Source organism: Scatophagus argus, chromosome 5 (genome assembly GCF_020382885.2).
Source record: "Scatophagus argus isolate fScaArg1 chromosome 5, fScaArg1.pri, whole genome shotgun sequence".
Lineage (NCBI taxonomy): Eukaryota > Metazoa > Chordata > Actinopteri > Scatophagidae > Scatophagus > Scatophagus argus.
The window spans coordinates 926961-947430 of record NC_058497.1 but is presented as its reverse complement, the minus strand read 5'-3'; the positions used below and the strand labels follow the sequence as shown (position 1 = coordinate 947430).

The following is a 20470-nucleotide window of genomic DNA, read 5'->3' as shown; positions in this document are numbered from 1 at the left end:
TTTTCATGTCAGTGTAATTTTGTGTATATTGTCAACCATGGATAACTCAGGTACACTCTCTGCAAGGAATGGGCAGTCAACTAAGTTTACCAAGTTTACCTATTTCCAGCCTCTTTAATAATACATTTACTCAGTTGTTCAAAAACGGAGTGTTAAATATTAGGGTGTTGTATAAAGACAGTATTTTCACGTCATTTGAGCAGGTTAGACATGGGTTTGATGTACCACCTATAATTTCTTCCAATACTTTAGACACACTTTAGACAAAACAGTGTACTCAATTTCCTTTACTGCCTGCAAAATAATCTCTTGATTCAATCCTTGAAACCCAGCTTGAGGTTAAGGAAATGGTATCAAGGTTCTATATAGAAGGAAGGATCTTCACTACCAATAACAAAGGAAACTGGGAGAGAATTATGGGTACACCCACAACTGAGACCCAGTGGTCTAATATACTTCAAAGAATTCACTCTTCATACAGTTTCATTCAATTCATTTAAGATTGTACATTGGCTTCATATATCTCAGGTCAAACTATCCAAAATTTTTGTGGGGTTGACCTACTTATGACTGATGTAAGCAGGATCCTGCCTCTTCAATAACCACAATTAAACAGAACAGCCTGCTCTTCCCTTTGGGAAAGGCAACACATTGTTTTAAATTGGAAGAATGAAGAATTTTACCTTTGTGCTGTCTAACTGCTGTGGCATGATCCGCAGAAAATCATCTGGGAGATTTCCAAGCAAAGGAGGGTTCCAGTTCCGGTAGTTTCGGGCCTGCTGGTGACCAGGAGGTCGCTCGGCTTCAAATCTGTAAGAGTCCATGGAGTAATGAAAAACATCAATAATTCTACCAACTGCATTAGGTACATTATCAACTTATCTCTACCTAGATATCTAAAACTACTATTAAGTATTGGTATTTAGAAAAATGGAAGTTATCAGTGAGTAACATGCTGTCTTCACTTGGAGACTGGCGGTGACCAGCGAGGCTAAAAAAAAGAAGCCAACACGGAATTTCCCAGCAGACCACATGTCAAAATGCCCAACTTTACAGCATGGAACAGAGAATACAATTTTGGTCTATATAGCTAATTTCCACCTCTTTGTTGCCATTACTGGATTAGCTGGGAGTTAGGTAGACTCAGGCACTGCTAAATGGTGGCCACCACCACACAAAGTTTCACAACAGCTCTTTAGAAACCTATAGGCGACATCATGGATACTACATCCATGTTTTATGCAGTCTGTGAGTGCAACGACAATCACCTGAAGCTCAGTGTCAGCAAAACCAAGGAACTGTGGTGGACTACTGCGTTATGTCTATTAGTCTGTAAGTTCACTGAGAGAAACAAAAGGCAGAGTCAAAACTAATTATATTCCCATATTCTTATATTCTTAACTAAAATCGTGAATATGGAAAGCTGTATAAATGCTATATCAGCACGTTCGCAATTTAAATGTGAGCGTGCCGTCATACTGACATTAACATTTGGCTCAAAGCAATGTTATGCTCTGAGGCTGTGTTAAACTATTACAGGTAAGAAGAAACATATTACTTATATTTAGATGCACACCAATGCTATACAATGTAATAATGTAATGTTTTTCCACTCTCAGTCCTTTTTCTTATCAGTTATTCCAAAGATGAAACAAGTAATGGTTTAGTGCACAATGTGTCTACTTCTGGACTAGCAACTCTAGCAAACATTACACCTTGGGGCACAAGCAAGAGGGTCTTTTTCCTCAAAATACATACAATCTATTTAACAAAAAAACAGTGGCATACAGAGTTTGTTAACTAAAACCTGAAATACAAAAGAATAGAGCATTTTGAAATGGCTCTTATTCTGACTATTGTATAATCAAGACCTTAACTGTATAAAAATACCTGTTCCTTACCTTGGTGGGGGTGTTGGTGGGGCTTCTGGGTATTTTCTGTCAAAAATGTGCATATCATATGCTGGCGGAGAATAGACTGGTGGCGGTTCCTCATCTGAACTGTCAGGTTCCAGTGTTCGCTCCAAAATCTAGAAAGAAACAGACAATGCAATATAAGCTCATTAGGCTAGTCCTGTATTAGATTGCCCGGTAGTGCCCTTGGATCCTTCCACTGACCTCTGGTGGTATGCTGTCATCTGAATCTGAGCTGTCATCTGAGCCCTGTCCATCAATGTTCATCTGGAGCAACTGGTCAATGGTGGCATCCACAGCTCCATTGTTGGATCGTAGCACACACTCAATCACCTCATAGTCCATAGAGGGGAACATGGTCTTGAAATCCTCCATAGCCTGATTGAACTCTAGGCGTCTGACCTGCCGGTTAGGCCTGCTGTTGTTGAGCTGCCCACTACCACTGCCACCACCACTTCCACTGCTTCTAGAGCCTCCATTGCTGCTGCTGCTGCGCCTGAACAGACTAGTCATCCTCAGGGTCTGGTTGCCTCAGCTGTTGCCAACCTACTAATAGGATGGCTCTTCTTATTTGTCACCAACACAAGCACTTGACCCCCTTCAGTCTTACTTATTTTCCACTTTTTCCATACTCAGTTTTTCATTCTAACACAAACATGGCAATGTACTGGTGGGAGTTTAGAAAACCCCCTCACCCCAGTGCTACTTGTTATTGAGCTGCATTAAGCATGGCTGTATTATAGGGTGTGCAGGGAAGGGAATAGTTAGGTGGTGACAGAAATTAATTGTCTAAAGTCCTGTTATCAGGTGAGGTTCAAGACAAAATCCGCCAGGGAAGACGCATAGCTACATCACAGTTATCAGCACCTACAAAGAGAGAAGACAGGCAGTATGTTAGTAAGAGCTAGCAAGACAAATGTTCTCAACTGGAACATGGAGGTCTAATGAATTTCATTCTACAGTAGTTCAATCAAACTAGAGGGACTTTAAATTTGGCTACTTCAGTAGGTTTTTGAACACAAAAAATCCAACTGTATCTCCATGAAAATCTTTGAGGAGAGGCTGTTTGAAAGGGCTTGGGTAGAGGTCAGATAAAGGTCAGAATTGAATTGAAAAGTCTTGTCTTTGTGCCACACTGAAGTTGTGTATGTGTGAAGAACAAGAGACAATGAATGAGTGTGACCTGTACAAAAGACACGCACATGAGAATAAAGCCCAGGGAGACAGAGAGGATGTGATTACATTTAGGTAATTTATAAAATGACCAGAAACTGAATTAGATCCAACTCAAAATGGCACTACAGATCATGATAAATATAGATAATGATTAATTTGGAAAAAATTATGACATCTTCTTTCTCATATATCTGCACAGTTTTATAATATACCACATAATGTGAAGGACAGAGAGAGTCAGAAGAGAGAGAGATTTTTTTTCTACAATTTTTCTACGTCAAACTGTGACAGCTGTCATGTGCTGATTAAATCAGTTCTCTGCACAGTGCCAAGATCAGCTGTTCAAAAGCCCATGGTTCACCCCCAATATGTACACGTTTTCCCCACTCAGAGATGCACCCGCTGAGAAACCAACTCTGGTCATTGGCAGCTCTCTAGTGAGAAACATGGAGTTAGCAACACCAGCGACCATAGTCCAATGCATTCCTGGGGCCAGAGCGGGCGATGTGAAATCATATTTAAAATGGTTGGCTAAGAATAAGCATACAGTAAGACTGTAATACATGTCGACAGTAATGACAACCGGCTGCATCAGTTGGAGATGACTAAAATTAATATTAAACAGGTGTGTACATTTGCAAAGACTACGTTGGAAAGCTGCTTCAGGAAGTGGTCTCCTGAGGCAGAGGAGGCCCTGAGGGACTGCTTCGATTGCATGGATTGGAATGTGCTGATGGAGCCACCAATGAGGACATCGATGGGGTTACACACTGTTTTACGGACTACGTGAATTTCTGCAGGAACATTGTTCTCCCCATCAAAACTGTGCGCTGCTTCCCCAACGACAAGCCTTGGATTACCAACGACATCAAGGACGTCTTCAATAGGAAAAAGAGGGCGTTCAAGAAGGGAAGCAGGGAAGAGCTGAAGCAGGTACAGAGGGAACTCAAGGTCCGACTTCTCCAGCACTTTCAACACCATTCAGCCCGTCCTCCTGAGAGACAAGCTGCACAACATGAGAGTGGACCCACACCTGGTCTCCTGGATCACCTCTCAGAGAGGTCGCAGTTTGTTAAGCTGGGTGACTGCACATCTGACACCCTGCTGAGCAGCCCCCGAGCACCTCAGGGCACAGTGCTCTCCCCGGTCCTGTTCACACTCTATACGTCTGATTTCCAGTACCAGTCGGAGCTCTGCCACATGGAGAAGTACTTAGATGATACTGTGATAATTGGATGCATTGAGGATGGACAGGAGGGGGAGTACAGGAGCCTGGAGGGGGACTTTGCTGAATGGTGCAGGGCTAACACGCTGCAACTCAACACATCCAAAACCAAGGAGTTGGTGGTTGACTTCAGGAGGAACAGACCCCATGCCACACCGGTCTCCATCAAGGGCACGGAGGTGGAGGTGGTCTGGACGTAGAAGTACCTGGGTCTGCAGTTGGACGACAGATTGGACTGGTCAGTGAAGAAGGACACCATCCACAGGTTCCTGAGGAGGTTGGGGTCCTTTAACATCTGCAAAAAAGTGCTGCTGATGTTCTACTGGACTGTGGTGGCCAGTGTCCTCTTCTATGCTGTGGTGTGCTGGGGAGGCAGCATCAAGGAGAGGGACGCAACACAGCTGGACAGACTGGTGCAGAGGGTAGGATCTGTGGTGGGCACAGAGCTGGACTCTGTAGTGTCAGTAGCAGAAAAACGGACCCTGGATAAGATCCTGTCCATACTGGACAACGCCTCCCACCCTCTGCACAGGACTCTGATCAGTCAGAGGAGTGTGTTCAGCACCAGACTGCTGTCTCTGTCCTGCTCCACAAACTCAGGAACTCGTTTGTTCCCCTGGCCATTAGACTCTACAACACATCTTCAGGGGTCACGATCCCAGCGACAGTCTGTGCCTGATTTACATCAGGCGTAAAAAATCACATTTATTTATTGGACATTTATTCCACTATGCACCCTATCTTATGTTTTTTTTTCACAATTAACCTACACTTTGTAACTCATTTCCGAGTAGCAATCCGTTCACGTTTACACTGTGGCTTATTAGTTTCTTGTTTTTTTACACACAGTCAATCTGGTCGACCTGCTTTCTCTGCACTCTATTGTACTTTATGTAGCATATGTTAGTTTATTTTGTATATGTTTAGTCTATTTTTCCCACTAACAGTTAGGCCTTGTTTGGTTGTTTATTTGCTTACTTTTGACTAACCTACACTGCTGTAATGGGCTACCGGATGCTTGAATTTCCCTTCCCTTGAATGTTGAGTTTTCTACTCAGACAACTCAGACAAAACCTAAGTTATTGTGCTGGGCCTTAAACATCTTAAAAACTAATTACCTAGAACTATAGCTACCATGGTGGGCATTACTGCCGCATCCAGTCCCACTGTAGGAAATTTGTTATTTTTGATCAGGTTATGTCCTTTAACTCACGCATAGCTCAAATTTCAAAGACTGCCTTCTTTCACCTTTGTAACATTGCAGAAATTAGGCACATTCTGTTTCAAAAAGATGCTGAAAAACGTGCAATTATTACCTGGATTACTGCAACTACCTGTTATCAGGCTGCCCTAATAACTCTACACTCTCAGGATGCAAGATTATTTGTGGTTTCTAGAGTCACCAAAAGTAGACCAGGAACCAGAGAACAGCTATCAAGCTCCTTTCCTATAGGATGGGGCAGCTGTGGCCTAGAGGTTGGAGAAGTGGCTTGTGATCAGAGGGTCACCGGTTCGATTCCGGACGGGCAGGAAAAATTTGTGTGTGATGGAGTGATTAATGCGAAAAAAAAATGCCCCCCCTTCATTAGCCGCCTGATGTGCCCTTGAGCAAGGCACTTAGCCCCCCAATATGCTCCCCGGGCGCTTGACGCTGCCCACTGCTCCTGTGTGTGTTTCACTGCATGTAATTTGCCGAGTGTTGCATGTGTGTTCAACTAAAGATGGGTTAAATGCAGAAGTCATGAATTAAAGAGTTAAAGAGTTTGGTCTAGACCTGCTATAATTGGAAAGTGTCATGAGATAACTTTTGTTATATAACTGTTGATTGGATCCTGAAACCCCATGACACATTTCCTGCACACCTGTACTGCACTGCTCATTGTGATGAATATGTGTCTTTTTTCAATGATAAAATTACTGACATCCAACAGCAGCTGGTGTCCTCAGTAAACCCATCCTGTAGTAGTTTAGAATCAGAATCAGAATCGTCTTTATTGCCATGTAAGTGAAGAGGTTTCACATTACTAGGAATTTGTCTTGATGACTGGCGCATACATAACACTTAAGAATGAGTAACATATAATAATAGAATGAAATAAAATAAAACAGAATAAGGCAAAACAAAATAAAATAAATAAAATAAAATAAGTAAAATAACCACACAGTGTCTCAACTTCCACTATGCAACTTTACGTATCTACAAAACCTGACTTGACTTAACCCTTCCACCTGTTTACCAGCTGTCTTCATGAAATAAAAGCATGGTTTTCTTCCAAATGTCTCAAAATTAACAGCAGTAAGACTGAAGTTCACCTCGTAGGCACCGATTCTATTGTTTACAGGTCCTAGCTTCTCACTATCAATTGATAATTGATTCCTCAGTTTTTCCCTCCCCTCAAGTTAGGAACTTGGGGGTCATCTCTGACAACACTCTTTCATTTGAAGCCCACATTAATAGTTTAAGCTTGTTTTGCTACTTTCATCTACATAGTCATAGCCTCTGCCTATCTCTCACCCCGCACAGTACTGTCATTCTCATTCACGTGCTCGTCACTTCCCACACTGACTACTGCAACGCTCTCTTATCTGGTTTACCACACAAGCTCCTCCATAAACTCCAGCTGATCTACAACTCTGCTGCTCGTATCATAACCTGGGCTCAATCTATGGAATACATCACCCCATCTCTTCAGCAACTCCACTGGCTTCCCATCAAATTCTGCATCAATTTCAAAATTCTCCTCTTAACTTACAAAACCTTGCTCCACGTTACTCCCCATCTTGAACTCTCCACTCCTCATCGGCTCTCCTCCATACACTCCCTGCTGGCCTAACTACCATGGGCCATAGAGCCTTCATTCGCACTGCTCCTGAATTCGTAACTCTCTTTATTCCAATATACAGCCAAATTTAAAACTTATTCAGAATAGCTTATTCCTCATGACTACTGCCTGCACTCTGATCTAGCTTTTCCTCAGTTTCTATTCTTTTGTTCTATTTAATGCTGTCATGTTTTGCTATTATAACTAACTTGAAGCTATTATTACTAACCTGAAAAGAAAAAAAGAGCTATTATAACTAACTTGAACAACATATCAGCTAAAAAACAAATAGTACATACAATACATAGTTTGTCATGTTTGTCCTTTGTGATGAGCAATGCTTATTGCATGTATGTTTCTCTCTCTCTTTCATCCTCTCTGTCCTGTCTACTTCTTCTTCCCCCCCTTCACCCAGCCGACTATCAGCAGGATGGTTCGCCCTTGTGAGTTGGGTCCTGCTCAAGGTTTCTTCCTGTTAAAAGGGAGTTTTTCCTTGCCACTGTCTGCTTGCTCAGGGTTTCAGGCTCTGGGTTTCTGTAAAGCACCTAGAGACAATTTTGGTTGTGAAAGGTGCTATATAAATAAAATTGAAAAAAATTTATTTTTATCTGTTGCTTTTATTTTCTAATATTTATTGATGTTGTTATTTATTATTTTTATTTCTTTTTTGATGTACGGTACTCTTGAGTTTTAAAGTCTTGAGCCTTTAAATAAAATGTATTATTATTATCATTTTTATTACGGTAAATGCATTTGTATTTTATATTTTATTTTTTTACTTATTTATCTAGTTTGTCAGTCTATGTAACAGGTTAAAACAGAATAGTAACTTAAGGAAATGCACAGGATAACATTTCATTGAGAAATTATAAATTAGGGGAAGAATATGACATCACGTGCTGGCAGTTAGCTGATGAGAGAAGCTAAAACCTTACTTGTTGGTTCACAGGTTTTGGCTTTTCTTTTTTAGCTGTACATCAAAAAAGAAATAAAAATAATAAATAACAACTTCAATACCAACAGGTAAAATATGAGACTCATGTAGGCTAAGAAACAAGTTTAGTGTGCTGCTGAACTTGGAAAAAAAGGGGAAAAACATTCAAACATTCACTGATTTAATCATTTGGTTGGACAAAAAAAGCAAGTCGAAGACAACACTGACGAATAATAAAAAATTGGCAACAAATTTTGTATTTGTCCTTCTTTTGTCCAGCTGGACTCTTTTAGACTTTTTTCCAACCAAGAGATTAACACCAGCGAATGTTTGAAACTTTTGCATGAAAAAAGACTTTCAAAAAAAATTAGGAAAAAAGTTTGTAATAAGTTTCTTTCAGCGATTGCATCAACTAACTAATTCTGGTAGCTCCACATGACTGTTGAAATGAAATCTGTGTGGTGAGGTCTTATTGCAGTGAAAGTAACACATTGCTTTTATTGAGACTATAAACATAGTGTGTAGAGTATGACCATTGAGAGGTTTCTTCTGTTTATTTCTCTGATTTCCACATGGATTTAATAATTACAATGTCGCATTATCAGGGAAAAAATTAGATGCATCTCCTGGTTACTTTCAAATTTCTAATGTGTCAAAGCATATTCAAAAAAAGAAATGCATATGTGTTTATATATTTATATACTTATCCTATCATATTCCGAAATGTAATCATCTGTGCACAGCACAAAGGAGACATCAAGCTTTTATTTTACAGTGAAAACCAGTGTTGCACAAGGACAAATAAATTACCTTCATAAGTTAATGGGCAAGTCACATAAGGTCAACAATACACTATAGTTGGGTAGACAGGACAATTGGAAAGATGGGCAGTGAGGAGGATTATGAATGTGAGATGTTGTACAGTCATTTAACTTGTATTAAACATGCTTTTCTTGACCACATTCAAAACAGTCAGAAAGATACAAAATACACACTGAACACCTACAAATCAATTGAGTGGTAAGCAGGGACTCCCAGCTAAATGCATTCATATGTAATACTTACATATTCAACTTCCAACTATTTCAAACATCATTTCTTTGGAAGAAAACACTTAGTATTCTACTGTGAACACCATCACTGGCTTTCAGCCTGGTTCTGCCACAGAATGAGAAGTAGCCTATTAGTAAATTATTAGTGTGTATGTGATACCATGCCATGGCCATCCATTCATCCATCCATCCATCCATTTTCTATACTGCTTATCCGTCAGGGTCGCGGGGGAGCTGGAGCCTATCCCAGCTGACTACGGGCGAGAGGCGGGGTTCACCCTGGACTGGTCGCCAGTCAATCGCAGGGCCAACACACAAAGACAAACAACCACACACTCTCACACTCACACCTAGGGGCAATTTAGAGGAGCCAATTAACCTAATGTGCATGTTTTTGGTATTGTGGGAGGAAGCCGGAGTACCCGGAGAAAACCCACACAGGCACAGGGAGAACCTGCAAACTCCACATAGAAGGGCCCAGACCGGGATTCAAACCTGGAACCCTCTTGCTATGAGGCATGCATTCACAAAGAGAAATTCCCATCACCGTATTAATCTGCACCTAAGAACCATGCTATATTTAGCACACAATCCAGGACCCACTGTCCTCAGAGAGAGTGCAAGTGTGTCTATATAAGTGTATGGGAGATAGTTGCTTAACAGTTGAAGTATAAAAATAGGAGTGATCTTCCCCTTGACTAGCTACACTCACACATGACCAGCAAACACATGCACTAAAATCAGCTCTGGGGTGCCTGGACTAGTTACAAGATGGCGGTATAATGTCACACTAACATCAAATTTGATTCAAAGATCTAGCTTAAAACTCAGATGTCACTTGCCATGCTGTGCAAGTAAAGAGATCAAATCAACCTGCAACAATGACCTCTAAACTAAAAATGTATGTGTTTGTATTGATTTTCATATGCATTTTTCCCTTGTCTCAAGGCTTTTTCCCTTGTGTTACTTAACTGAAATCATGAAATTCATTTATTGTAGGCATGTTAAGTCATTTAAGATGGCTCACTCATTGCCTGGTGTGTGATAAAGTAACTCTCTTAAACTTAATCTGATGAGAATGCCAGTGTTGGACAGGCTCACTGACATATTTTTTTTTACAATTTTAAGAAAGCAGCAACTGTATCAATAAAATAGGCTTATTAGAAGGACAGGTCCAATGTTTTTGCTGTTCTTAGTTTTTTATTTAATTTTTGTGTATGCATATTTTTGCCTCAAAATACTACAATCCCAAGCCATTCTTAATTTTTTTTCCATTGTGACCTGACAAAGGTTTCTGAAGCTGTAACATATAAACCCCATAGCTCTTCTGTACCCTCAAGGTCTGTCAGATTCAAAAATGGACACAGTGCACAAAAAAGAAGAAAGAACACAGATGAAGTCAGCCTTTAAGTATCTGCTAAACAATTTAATGGAGTAAAAATAACCTGAAATCCTGAAATAACTTTCATTGTAACTTATATAAATAAATTGAACTGAACTGCATATTTACAAAGTGCTGTCAAGGCTTTAGCAAATATCTGTTTTTCTTAACACAAGGTCTCTTGTCATATTAGTAAAGTACTACACGTGGCCACAGCTACTACTAAAATATAATAAAAACCAAAGCATGATCTAGTCCACATAAGAAGCAGTTGTAGCTAGCATGCCCCCCACCTCCCACCTTAGCACTGGAGAGACTTCCGAATGGTTTGTGTCAGAGACAAATCAATTCAAACCAGCTTGCGCTACCCAACACTGAGTATTTTATGGGGTGAGCATTTTGAGAGGAACACTTGAAGAAATAAGTTAAGTTTACTTAAAAGTGCCCTATGGATAGGACGTAACTTTATGCTTAATTAAAAAGCAGCCAATATGTTTTCGTAAAAGCTAGCTTGATTTTCATCGAGTAGCGGTATTTGTCGATTAGCAAGTTTTAGTTTATCCATTTTACGGAGTGACATAGCGTTGCCAAACACTACATGATAGCGGTCATCAATTTATGTGGCTCTTATTGGGTTGCTGCTAACGATGCTTCTCAGCTAACGTTACTAGCAACTCAGAGTTGTCAAATGCTGATCTAAAATCTAAAATCGCGATTAGCAGCGCGAAAGAAATAACAAGACTACAACGTCAATTTGATGCTACAATGGCTAATGTAGGCAACGATCAGTTAAACAAGCTAACGGCAATATGTTAGCTGTTAGAGCTAACTAGTAACAACCACGCACGTAAGGTCTTCACGACAAGGCACTGTCATCTGCAAGGCCTCGGTCAGTGACTTAGTCGCAGCATTCAACTCAAATTAGCTCTATCTAAACATACCATAGAAATCAAGACACGAATGTTACAAAACTTCCTCATTTTAAATGTAATAAATGCATACTATTGTAGACATTAACACCTTTCCATCGCCGTGTTGGCGTTAACAAATAGTAAACTAGGCTAAATATTTCCACCACATTCAGCAGTTAGCGTTAAAGCTGTGTATTGTCAAACATGCCCTTCGGGTTGGAAAAAAAACGGAACCATGCTAGTAACTCACTGACAGAGACGCAAAGGATCCAGTCGAACAATACCCACAGTGTAATGAATTGTCGAGAGGAAGTAGAGCTGAGCAGCAGAACTGTGGATTTTAGCATTGTAATGGGAACCAGAAGGATATTGTCCTTTCACACACCAGCAGATATGCCATAAAATTCTGCTGGCAACCGGATGTGTCCTATTAGCCGCAGCAAATTTAATGCTTCAAAATAAAATATGTTTACGTGTGTAGTGGATAATGTGCAATATTTAAATTAAAGATAAAAACAGTCGAGACCTATCAAAGCTGTAGGTACATTTGTATTTTTGCAATAATTACAAATAAACAATAGGAAGACCAATTAAATTACATCAGTGATTAGAATATGATGTTACATAGCTATAAGACCACAATGCTGAAAAATGCAGTCGATAAAACCTATTGATTTTTTATGAGAGTAGTCCAATGATAGTAAATTAATGCAATATGTTAAGAGTGTATAGACGAAACAGTTGTGTGATAATATTGAGTTTGGATTTATTTAACCATAGTGAATGATAATAATAATTTTTTATATATATATAGCACCTTTCAAAAACCAGGTTTCCAAAGTGCTTAACAATCAGTTAAAAACAAAACCAACAAATCATACACAACTAGATGGCAATAAATGAAATAGAAAAGAAAAATAGAAAATTAGTTTACATTAGATTTAGAGGGTTGAAGATTTAAGATAAATGATAAAAGGACAGCAAAGATATAGAAAAATAATTCACAATAAACTTAGAAAATAAAAAATATAATGCCAATAAGCTAAAAGAGATGTTAAAAAAAGACAACATCACATAAAAGCCAATCTACAAAAATGGGTTGTGAGAAGCGATTTGAAGAAGTCATCGACCTTGCAAACCTCATGTCCCTCATGTCATTCCAAAGCTAAGGAGCTCTGACACCAAAAGCCCAGCCACTTTAAATCTTTAACTTTGATTTTGGAATGACCAGAAGGTCTCCACCCGAGGATCTCAGGCTGCGGGATGGCTCATAGGGGGTCAACAACTGTGTTGGGGCTAGAACCATGCTTTGTGCTTTGAGAGTGATCAGAAAATCTTAAAATCAATTCTAAAATGGCCTGGCAGCCAGTGGAGTGTAGATAGGGGGTGATGTAATGTCATCTGTTAAAACCAGTCTAGCTGCAGTGCTCTGAACTAGTTGAAGGCTTGAAAGAGGCTTGTGGGAAATGCTGGACAGCAGGGAATTGCAGTAGTCTAACCTGGAGAAAATGAAAGCATGGATTATCTTTTCCAGGTCAGACTGTGGGAGGAGTGGTTTGATTCTTGAGATTTTACATGGATGAATGAAGCAAAACTGTATAATGTTTTTGACATGTGGGTCAAACCTGAGGTTTGAGTCGAATGTAACACCTATAGATTTTTGGTGGACCAATCAAAAACTTGAATGGGGTCTGGAGATATGGGGGACTAAATAATAAGATTTCTGTTTTTGAGCTGTTGAGTTAAAGAAATTTTTGAGCCTTCCAACAGTTCGCATCAGTAAGTTAATGAACAGCAGCAGCCAGGCTTCTCGGGTCAATAGGTTGCAAGGGAAGGTATCTGTGTGCAGTGTAGCAGTGAAAAAAGACATTGTGTCTTTGGATAATTTGGCTGAGTGAGGACATATAAATAGAGAATGAAAGTGCCACTGTGAATACCAAGAAAAATAAATCAATCCATAAATATGATTCTGGAATGCACATATCAGAATTCCTTTATTTATCCCCGAAGGGAAATTCTTTTTTGTACAGACATTGCACTTGCAGTTTTCCTGACCAAGAAAGAAAAGTGAAAGATATAAAAATAGGATAAACAAAAACAAGATAAATATAAATCTAAAAATACAGGTATTTTACATGTGTAAAACATATATTGTATATATAAAAGTATATGTGTGTGTGTCACAGTTGATCAGCACGTTGCAGAGAGGGTGGGAGGGAAAGTCCAGTATAGTCCTTATTTTGGACAACATCCTCCTCTCAGACACCACTGTCAGAGAGTCCAGTTCCTCTCCCACAACATGGCTGGCCTTCTTAATGATTCTATTGAGTCTGTTAGTGTCCCTCACCCTCTCTGGTTCTGGCTCTGACTCTTTCTGTAAACAGTGTCCACATTCTTGTACCAGTCCAGTTTGTGTTCCAAGTATACCCGCAGGTATTTGTAATCCTCCACCACCTCCACAGTGGCCCCTTTGATGTTGATGGGGGTCACTGGAGCCTTAGTCCTCCTCAGGTCCACCACCAGTTCCTTGGTCTTTGTCACATTGAACTATAGGTGGTTATGTTGATATGTATGCTCATGTTGTACAGCTAACCATCTAACCATTTTCCAAAACCGCTTAATATTAATCTAAATTGTAGTGTAGATCATTTATAAACTATACCTAATACAGATTTAGGGAAAATTGATATTCATTTGATGGAAAAGCATAGTGAAAGACATGGCATTACTGGGAGAAACTAACTATGTAAAATGTGAATTCGTCACTGACAGATAAATGTTCAAATACAACACCACTAAAGAACGTCTTCATTAAATTTCTGACATATACCAGGCACTTACGTCTTCTACAAGTATTTGGCTGGTGGCTGGTGTTAATTTCCCAACCTCTATCCTGAGATTAAATATTTCAGTTGGTCCAAGCATCACGTAGCTGAGACTATATATGTGATTATGTACTGTCCCTAAATGTAGAAAATACAAAGTTTTAATAGGTAGATACAACATTGGTTATGTTCCTCATTATTCTTTTTACAAGTTTATTTTGAAGGACAATTTATCTGACTTCCTGTCTCACTTTCATGGAGCTTCAGCATTGGGTCCCGAAAGTGCAGATGAGTGAATACTAGATAGGAAAAATACAGGTTTCAAATATAGGCAACTTGCAAAAACTGACAAGGATTACAGTGTGAAGCTTCACTTATTGTGAGATGAGACTTCTGAATCTGAAACTATCTGTTGTACTGACCTTGAAACTTTGGTAAATTAGCCTACTTTTAGTCAAATAACCTAGTAGTGAATATAACAATAACAGTATACAGTATGCTAACTGTCTTTCGGAGTTACTCAATGGTGAAGCAACTTGATTAGCAAGTAACTTCATCTCTTCCTAATAAAGGTAAGGAAGTACTTATTTTAGCTAAGCAGAATTACAATTACCATTTTATGGAAGGAACCAAAGATGGCAGGCTCACTGATGTTAAACTGAATTTAGTTCTCCTTACAATATACATGCTTTAGATTAGAGAATACATATTAACTATTTTTTATTAGCATGTATATTGGTAACAAATTCATATAATTCTCATCACATTTAAGCAAAACAATGATCAAGAAATTTAGGTCTCAGAGTTCCAGTTGGCTTCGGAAGACAAGACAAGACAACTTTATTTGTATAGCCCATTTTTACAAGCAGTTTGTCTACTAAAAAGACAAATAAAACAAAATCTCAACTCATAAAAATTTTTAATTTTCATGTCATTCATCCGTTCAGTTTCACTTTCCATACCATCTCAGTATGATTTGAACATTTCACAAGACTGAAATTATAATGAAATGCCGTATCATTCATGTATTTTTCATGTTCTGTTGAAAACCACTATCCTATCAATTCAATTCAATTCAGTTCAATTTCAGCCCCCAAGGGAGAACCACCGCGCCGATAGTCGGTGAGCAGAAGAATGACAGGCAGATGTCAACAGCAGACATTGGGTTGGTCATAGAGCCGTGCAGTTCAACATGAAGATCTGGATGGAGAGATACCTGCAGAAAGATACAGAGAGAGAGAGAGAGAGAGAGAGAAAGGGAGGGTGAGACAAAATTACGAGGAGCACTGGACACACAGTTAGTGACATAAAATAATGAACTGCATGTTAATCTGACGAGGGGAGAGGATAGAAGAGGAAAAGGAGGAGGGGGAACTGCTTGGTGGATCATGTTTGTGTCCCCCGGCAGCATAGGCCTATAGCAGCTTAGCTATGATAGAGATTTAAAGATTAACAGTTAGTCAGACCTATTCTACCTGTGGCTATATATCATGAGGTGGGTGAAACTATGCCTACCAGCCCTACACACTTTATTTGGTGCTAACTATATGCTTTACTAAACAGAAAGGTTTTAAGTTTAGTCTTAAAAGTGGAGGTGGTGTCTGCCTGTCGAACCCAGATTGGCAACTGGTTCCACAGCAGGGGTGCCTGATAGCTAAAGGCTCGTCCTCCCGTTCTACTTTTATGAATTCTGGGAACTGCAAGTAAACCTGCACTCTGTGATCTGAGTGATCTATTGGGAATATATGGGACTATTAGATCCTGCAGGTATGATGGGGCTAGTCCATTTAGGGCCTTATATGTAAGTAGGAGATTTTTAAAGTCTATTCTGAACTATTCTTTTAACTTCACTGCTACTAAAGCCTACATACTTCAGTAGTCCAGCAATGATGGTTGAACGCTAAAACATTTAATATTTACACAATGTGAGAGCAAAGAAGCATGTGTGGCGGTGTTTATTGTAGAAAAAACAACACAGTAGTGCTGCACCTGAGAAAATCACTTTCATGTGCTGTCAAGAAGAAGTTCTGCTATCTGGTCCTGAATGGCTGAACCATCTGCTTCCATTGGAGGGAGGACAGCCTAATGGTCTTCAGCCCACTGGCCTGACTCAGCCAGATAGTGTATGATATTATATGAAGTGCAGTTCCAGCAAAACCTGCAGTCTAGGGTCCTTCATCAAGAGTCACATTATGCTTGGTTGAACTCTCTGCTTTGCCAGAGATAGCAGGTAAGGGATGTTGTCCACCTGGATTGAGGTGCACTCAGACCAAGCAAGAGACAGAAATGCAATAAGAGACAAGTGTGAGTTTTTATCTTGCCATGAGAGTTTCTCTTGAAAAAGTCACGATCATGGTCAAAAGCCAGTGCATAACTTCTTTAAAATCCAGTTCTAAATCTATCTAAATACTAGCGCTTTCTCTCAGTCCACACTTCTTAGCTTGAGTATGTTGGTGAGTCAGTGTTTTATTATGAAGATATAAAGTACCTGGTGAGATATGTTTGTTTGACTGACAGCAAGTCACCATTTTACTGGAATGTAGTGAATTCATTTAATTCTGTCATGTTGAGAGCATGACAAATTTAAAATATTATTCAGCTTTATGAATATCTTACCTGTGTTGCAGTTGCTGTGTCCTGCTTATTCTCCTCTGGCATTGCCTCCTCACAGGGTAACTTTGATACACCTTGGGAAACTTTGGAAGAACTTGGAGAAGCACTTGCTATACCAGCAGCATCTCTTTAAGTCAAAATCATCAGACCTGACCACTGCGGAAGATTTAAAAATGCCTAAATATAGACAATAAATATATATATATTATAATATATATGGCAGTATATATACATAGTATATTACATAGTATATTATATATAAGTATATGTTTTTTGGCATTTGGCCTCTGTCAAACATGTCCATCCCATAACACTGCCTCCACCATGCTTGACAGATGATGTGGTATGCTTTGGATCATGAGCTGTTCTTTTTCTTTTCCATCCCCTTCTCTTTCCAACATGTTGATACAAGATAATCTCTGTTTCATCAGTCCAAAGAATCTTATTCCAGAACTGGGCAGGCTTTTGTAGGTGTTTTCTGGCAAAGTCTAATGTGGCCTTACAGCTCTTGAGCGTTACCAATGGTTTGCACCTTATTAAGAAGCCTCTGTATTTACATTTATGAAGCCACCTCTCCACTGTAGACTTTGACAATGACACACCTACCTCCTCAAGAGTGCTCTTGGTTTGACTAGTTGTTATGAAAGGGTTTTTCTTTGCCAGTGACAAAATTCGGTGGTAATCCACTTTAGTTGTCTTCCATGGTCTTCTTGGCCCTTTGGTGTTGCTGTGCTTGTCAGCTAATTCCTTCTTTTTAAGAATGTTCCAGACTGTTGTTTTGGCCACTCCCAGTGTTTTGTTATCTGTCTGATGGGTTTATTGTGCTGTTTTGTTTTTTTCGCATAATGATGGCCTTTTTCTCTTGCATAGACACCTCTTTGGAGCCCATCTTGAGGGTTTCAGTGAACAGCTACCAAATACAAATGAAACACTCCAGCTCCAGACCTTTATCTGTTTGATTTGTATATATGGGCCTAAGAGTACATTGTTAGATATTTCCTTTTCACGTACGTATTTAATGTCATAATTGAACATTTTGGTTAAAGTGTTCTGAAGATATTTTTGGACTACTTTTTGCCCACAAATGGTAGAAACACATTCTCTAATGACACAGCTCTGGACATCAATTCCTTGGCCATCAGCACCACTCCCACATACAACAAATTTTAAGGACCGCCTTCTTTCACCTGCGTAACATTGCTAAAATCACACACATCCTGTCTCAAAAAGATGCCGAAAAAAAATGGCACCAAGTCAGTGTCTTCCACATAGAAGTTTTTCTCTTGTTTTTTATTGGGGCTGTCAGTGTTGGAATCCCCTGGTGGTGTCTTGGTGTCCAGAAGTCTCTTTATATATATATACATAAGAAGGAGGTCATCAATACATTTATTACTATTATTATTATTATTATTATCAGTTGTCAATTTTCTAGTTTTTCTTCCTCCTCTTATGCCCTATAAGGATTCAAGGATTCAAGGATTCAAGGAGCTTTATTGTCATTTCACACACGTAGAACATGAGTGGAACGAAATTAGTTTCCCCGGTCCCAGTATAAGCCCAATTGCCTAACAAATAAATATAAATATAAACAATGCTATGTAATATAAAAACAGTAGAATATAAAAAAAAATACAGTAGGCGATGTAAACATCAGTGTAAACAGTATAAGTAGTGTAAATGACTGACAGGGTAGTGCAAAAGACAGTAGTGCAATGAGAGAACATGAGTAGTTTAAGAGTTTTGTGCAAATGGCTGCATTGTGCAATGTTCCGTGGGTATTTGTTGGTGTGTGTGTGTGTGTGTGTGTGTGTGTGTGGGGCGGGGGGGGGGGGGTGGGGGGGGTGGGGGGGGGGGGGGGGGGGTGGGGGGGGGGGGGGGGTGGGTTTGGTAGCAGGGGCTACAGAGGACCTCCAGAGAGAGCTATAAGTGTGGGTCTCAGAAACTTTAACAGCTACAGTTCTCAAACCACTCAGATAATTGTCAGCTGGGATAGGCCCCAGTCCCTCAGTGCAGGGCACTGATAGAGCAGTATAGGAAATGGTTGGATGGATGGATGTTTTGGCATATAACTTCTGAACTTAGGTGTGCTAAACAGAATTATTTTTCTGGCGTTTGTGGGTCTAAACAGGTGTAGCCATATAGGTACCTATTTGAGGAAAATATGTTTAAATAAAAAAAATTATGCTTCTATTAAAAATTGTTTAAATATGTCGAAATCTATTTTTCACTACTAGAGTAATTTGGCACCAAGCTAGGTTGAATTTAATTTTTTTCTGTGTGCTTACATCACGTGCAAATGCTTGTTTTTTTATGTGTGGACTTTTTTAATGGTGCTGAGTTATCATGGTTGGTACAAGTATAATTCTGCACCTCTACATATGAGGCCATGGTTCTCGACCAGAAAATAATAGATTGCTGCAAGTTGGGGGTGAGTTGCTGTCCCAAGTGGATGTAGGAAGGTTTCTTGTTGAAGGAAGGAAGTATCTTAGGGTCTTGTTCAGAAGTGATGGTAAAAACAGAGTGTTGAACAATAAGATGGACTGGTGTGACATCAGCAGTAATGGCCAGGCTGAGCTGGAAAGCAAAGCTTTTGATTTACGAACCTTGGTTCCAACCATAACCTGCGGTTGTGAACTCTGGGTAGTGACCAGAATAATGAGATCTAAAATATGACAATCAAAGCAACAATGAGAATCCTTTGTAGAGTGGCTGCAAGCTATGGTCAATTCAGAGGCTTGTCTCCATATTTTCATACAAAATATGCAAAATCAGTTAACCTCTATATCTCTACTAGTCTAAATTCAAATGATGCCAAAGTAGACATTCTCTAGATGGTAGATATCTAGTGTTTCTAATGGTGTTCATATTTGTGAAACGAGTTAGTCAGTGATATCCAATATCTTGCTGTATTTTGTACTGTATGCACTTTTTCTTGTCACCAAATGTATTAATACATTGATAATACACCCAAAGTCATCAAAATGATGTGATATGAAAGATACATTTTTCACCAATAGTGTTACTATTGCCAATGTTTAAAAACCCCATCTGCACATGTGATGTCATTGCCTGAACTTGTGAGGTTTGTGGAAACCGTGTTTCCCTAGTGATGCAGTCATAAAGTCACTTCTCAGGCCATACAAAATTCCGAAGTTAGCATTCCCAGGTGGCCAGGTCCTACTTGCCAACAATAAGCAGTTCTTGTCAATTACATAAGACACAACCATCTAAAGACTCACAAATCTGCAAATCATTACCACTTGTGGCTGTAGTTTTTTGTCTTTTCTTTTTCTTTTTATCTGTATTTTTATTGTTAATTTCTCTATCTGCTTGAAACTAAAACAAGCATAGCTGGAGCAGTAACAAGCGTTTGCTGGAAATCCATATTTCTTGATAAAAGTAATCTGAAATGGGCTTGTGCATGTGAAATGGGGCTTCTGCTGTACACACACTGAACCAATAAGATAATTCTATGTATTAGCAGGAGTCATAATTTCAACAGCAATATCACTCTTAATGGTAAACATGAGGCCACAGAATGTTTTTATGCTATACTTATCCCAACAGCATGTGACAATCATGGTATTTTAATCTACACAGTTAAAAAGCATATACAGC

The 20470-nt window shown here is 39.4% G+C and overlaps 1 protein-coding gene across 5 annotated transcripts in view; it reads right to left on the bottom strand.

Moving 5' to 3' along the window:
- The window catches only part of cuedc1b (CUE domain containing 1b), a 31448-nt gene extending 19593 nt beyond the window's left edge, over window positions 1–11855 (bottom strand). For 4 of the 5 annotated variants that reach the window (XM_046388410.1, XM_046388413.1, XM_046388414.1 and 1 more), the window contains exons 1-4: window positions 11703–11855; window positions 2118–2780; window positions 1902–2029; window positions 684–810 (exon numbers count right to left, since the gene is read on the bottom strand). In XM_046388410.1, coding sequence (XP_046244366.1) covers window positions 684–810; window positions 1902–2029; window positions 2118–2426 — 564 coding nt within the window. In that variant the 5' untranslated portion in view covers window positions 2427–2780; window positions 11703–11855. Of the gene's footprint in view, window positions 1–683; window positions 811–1901; window positions 2030–2117; window positions 2781–11664 lie in introns of all 5 variants that reach the window. The other variant, XM_046388411.1, reaches the window with a different exon arrangement.
- Between the last annotated feature and the right edge of the window lie 8615 nt (window positions 11856–20470).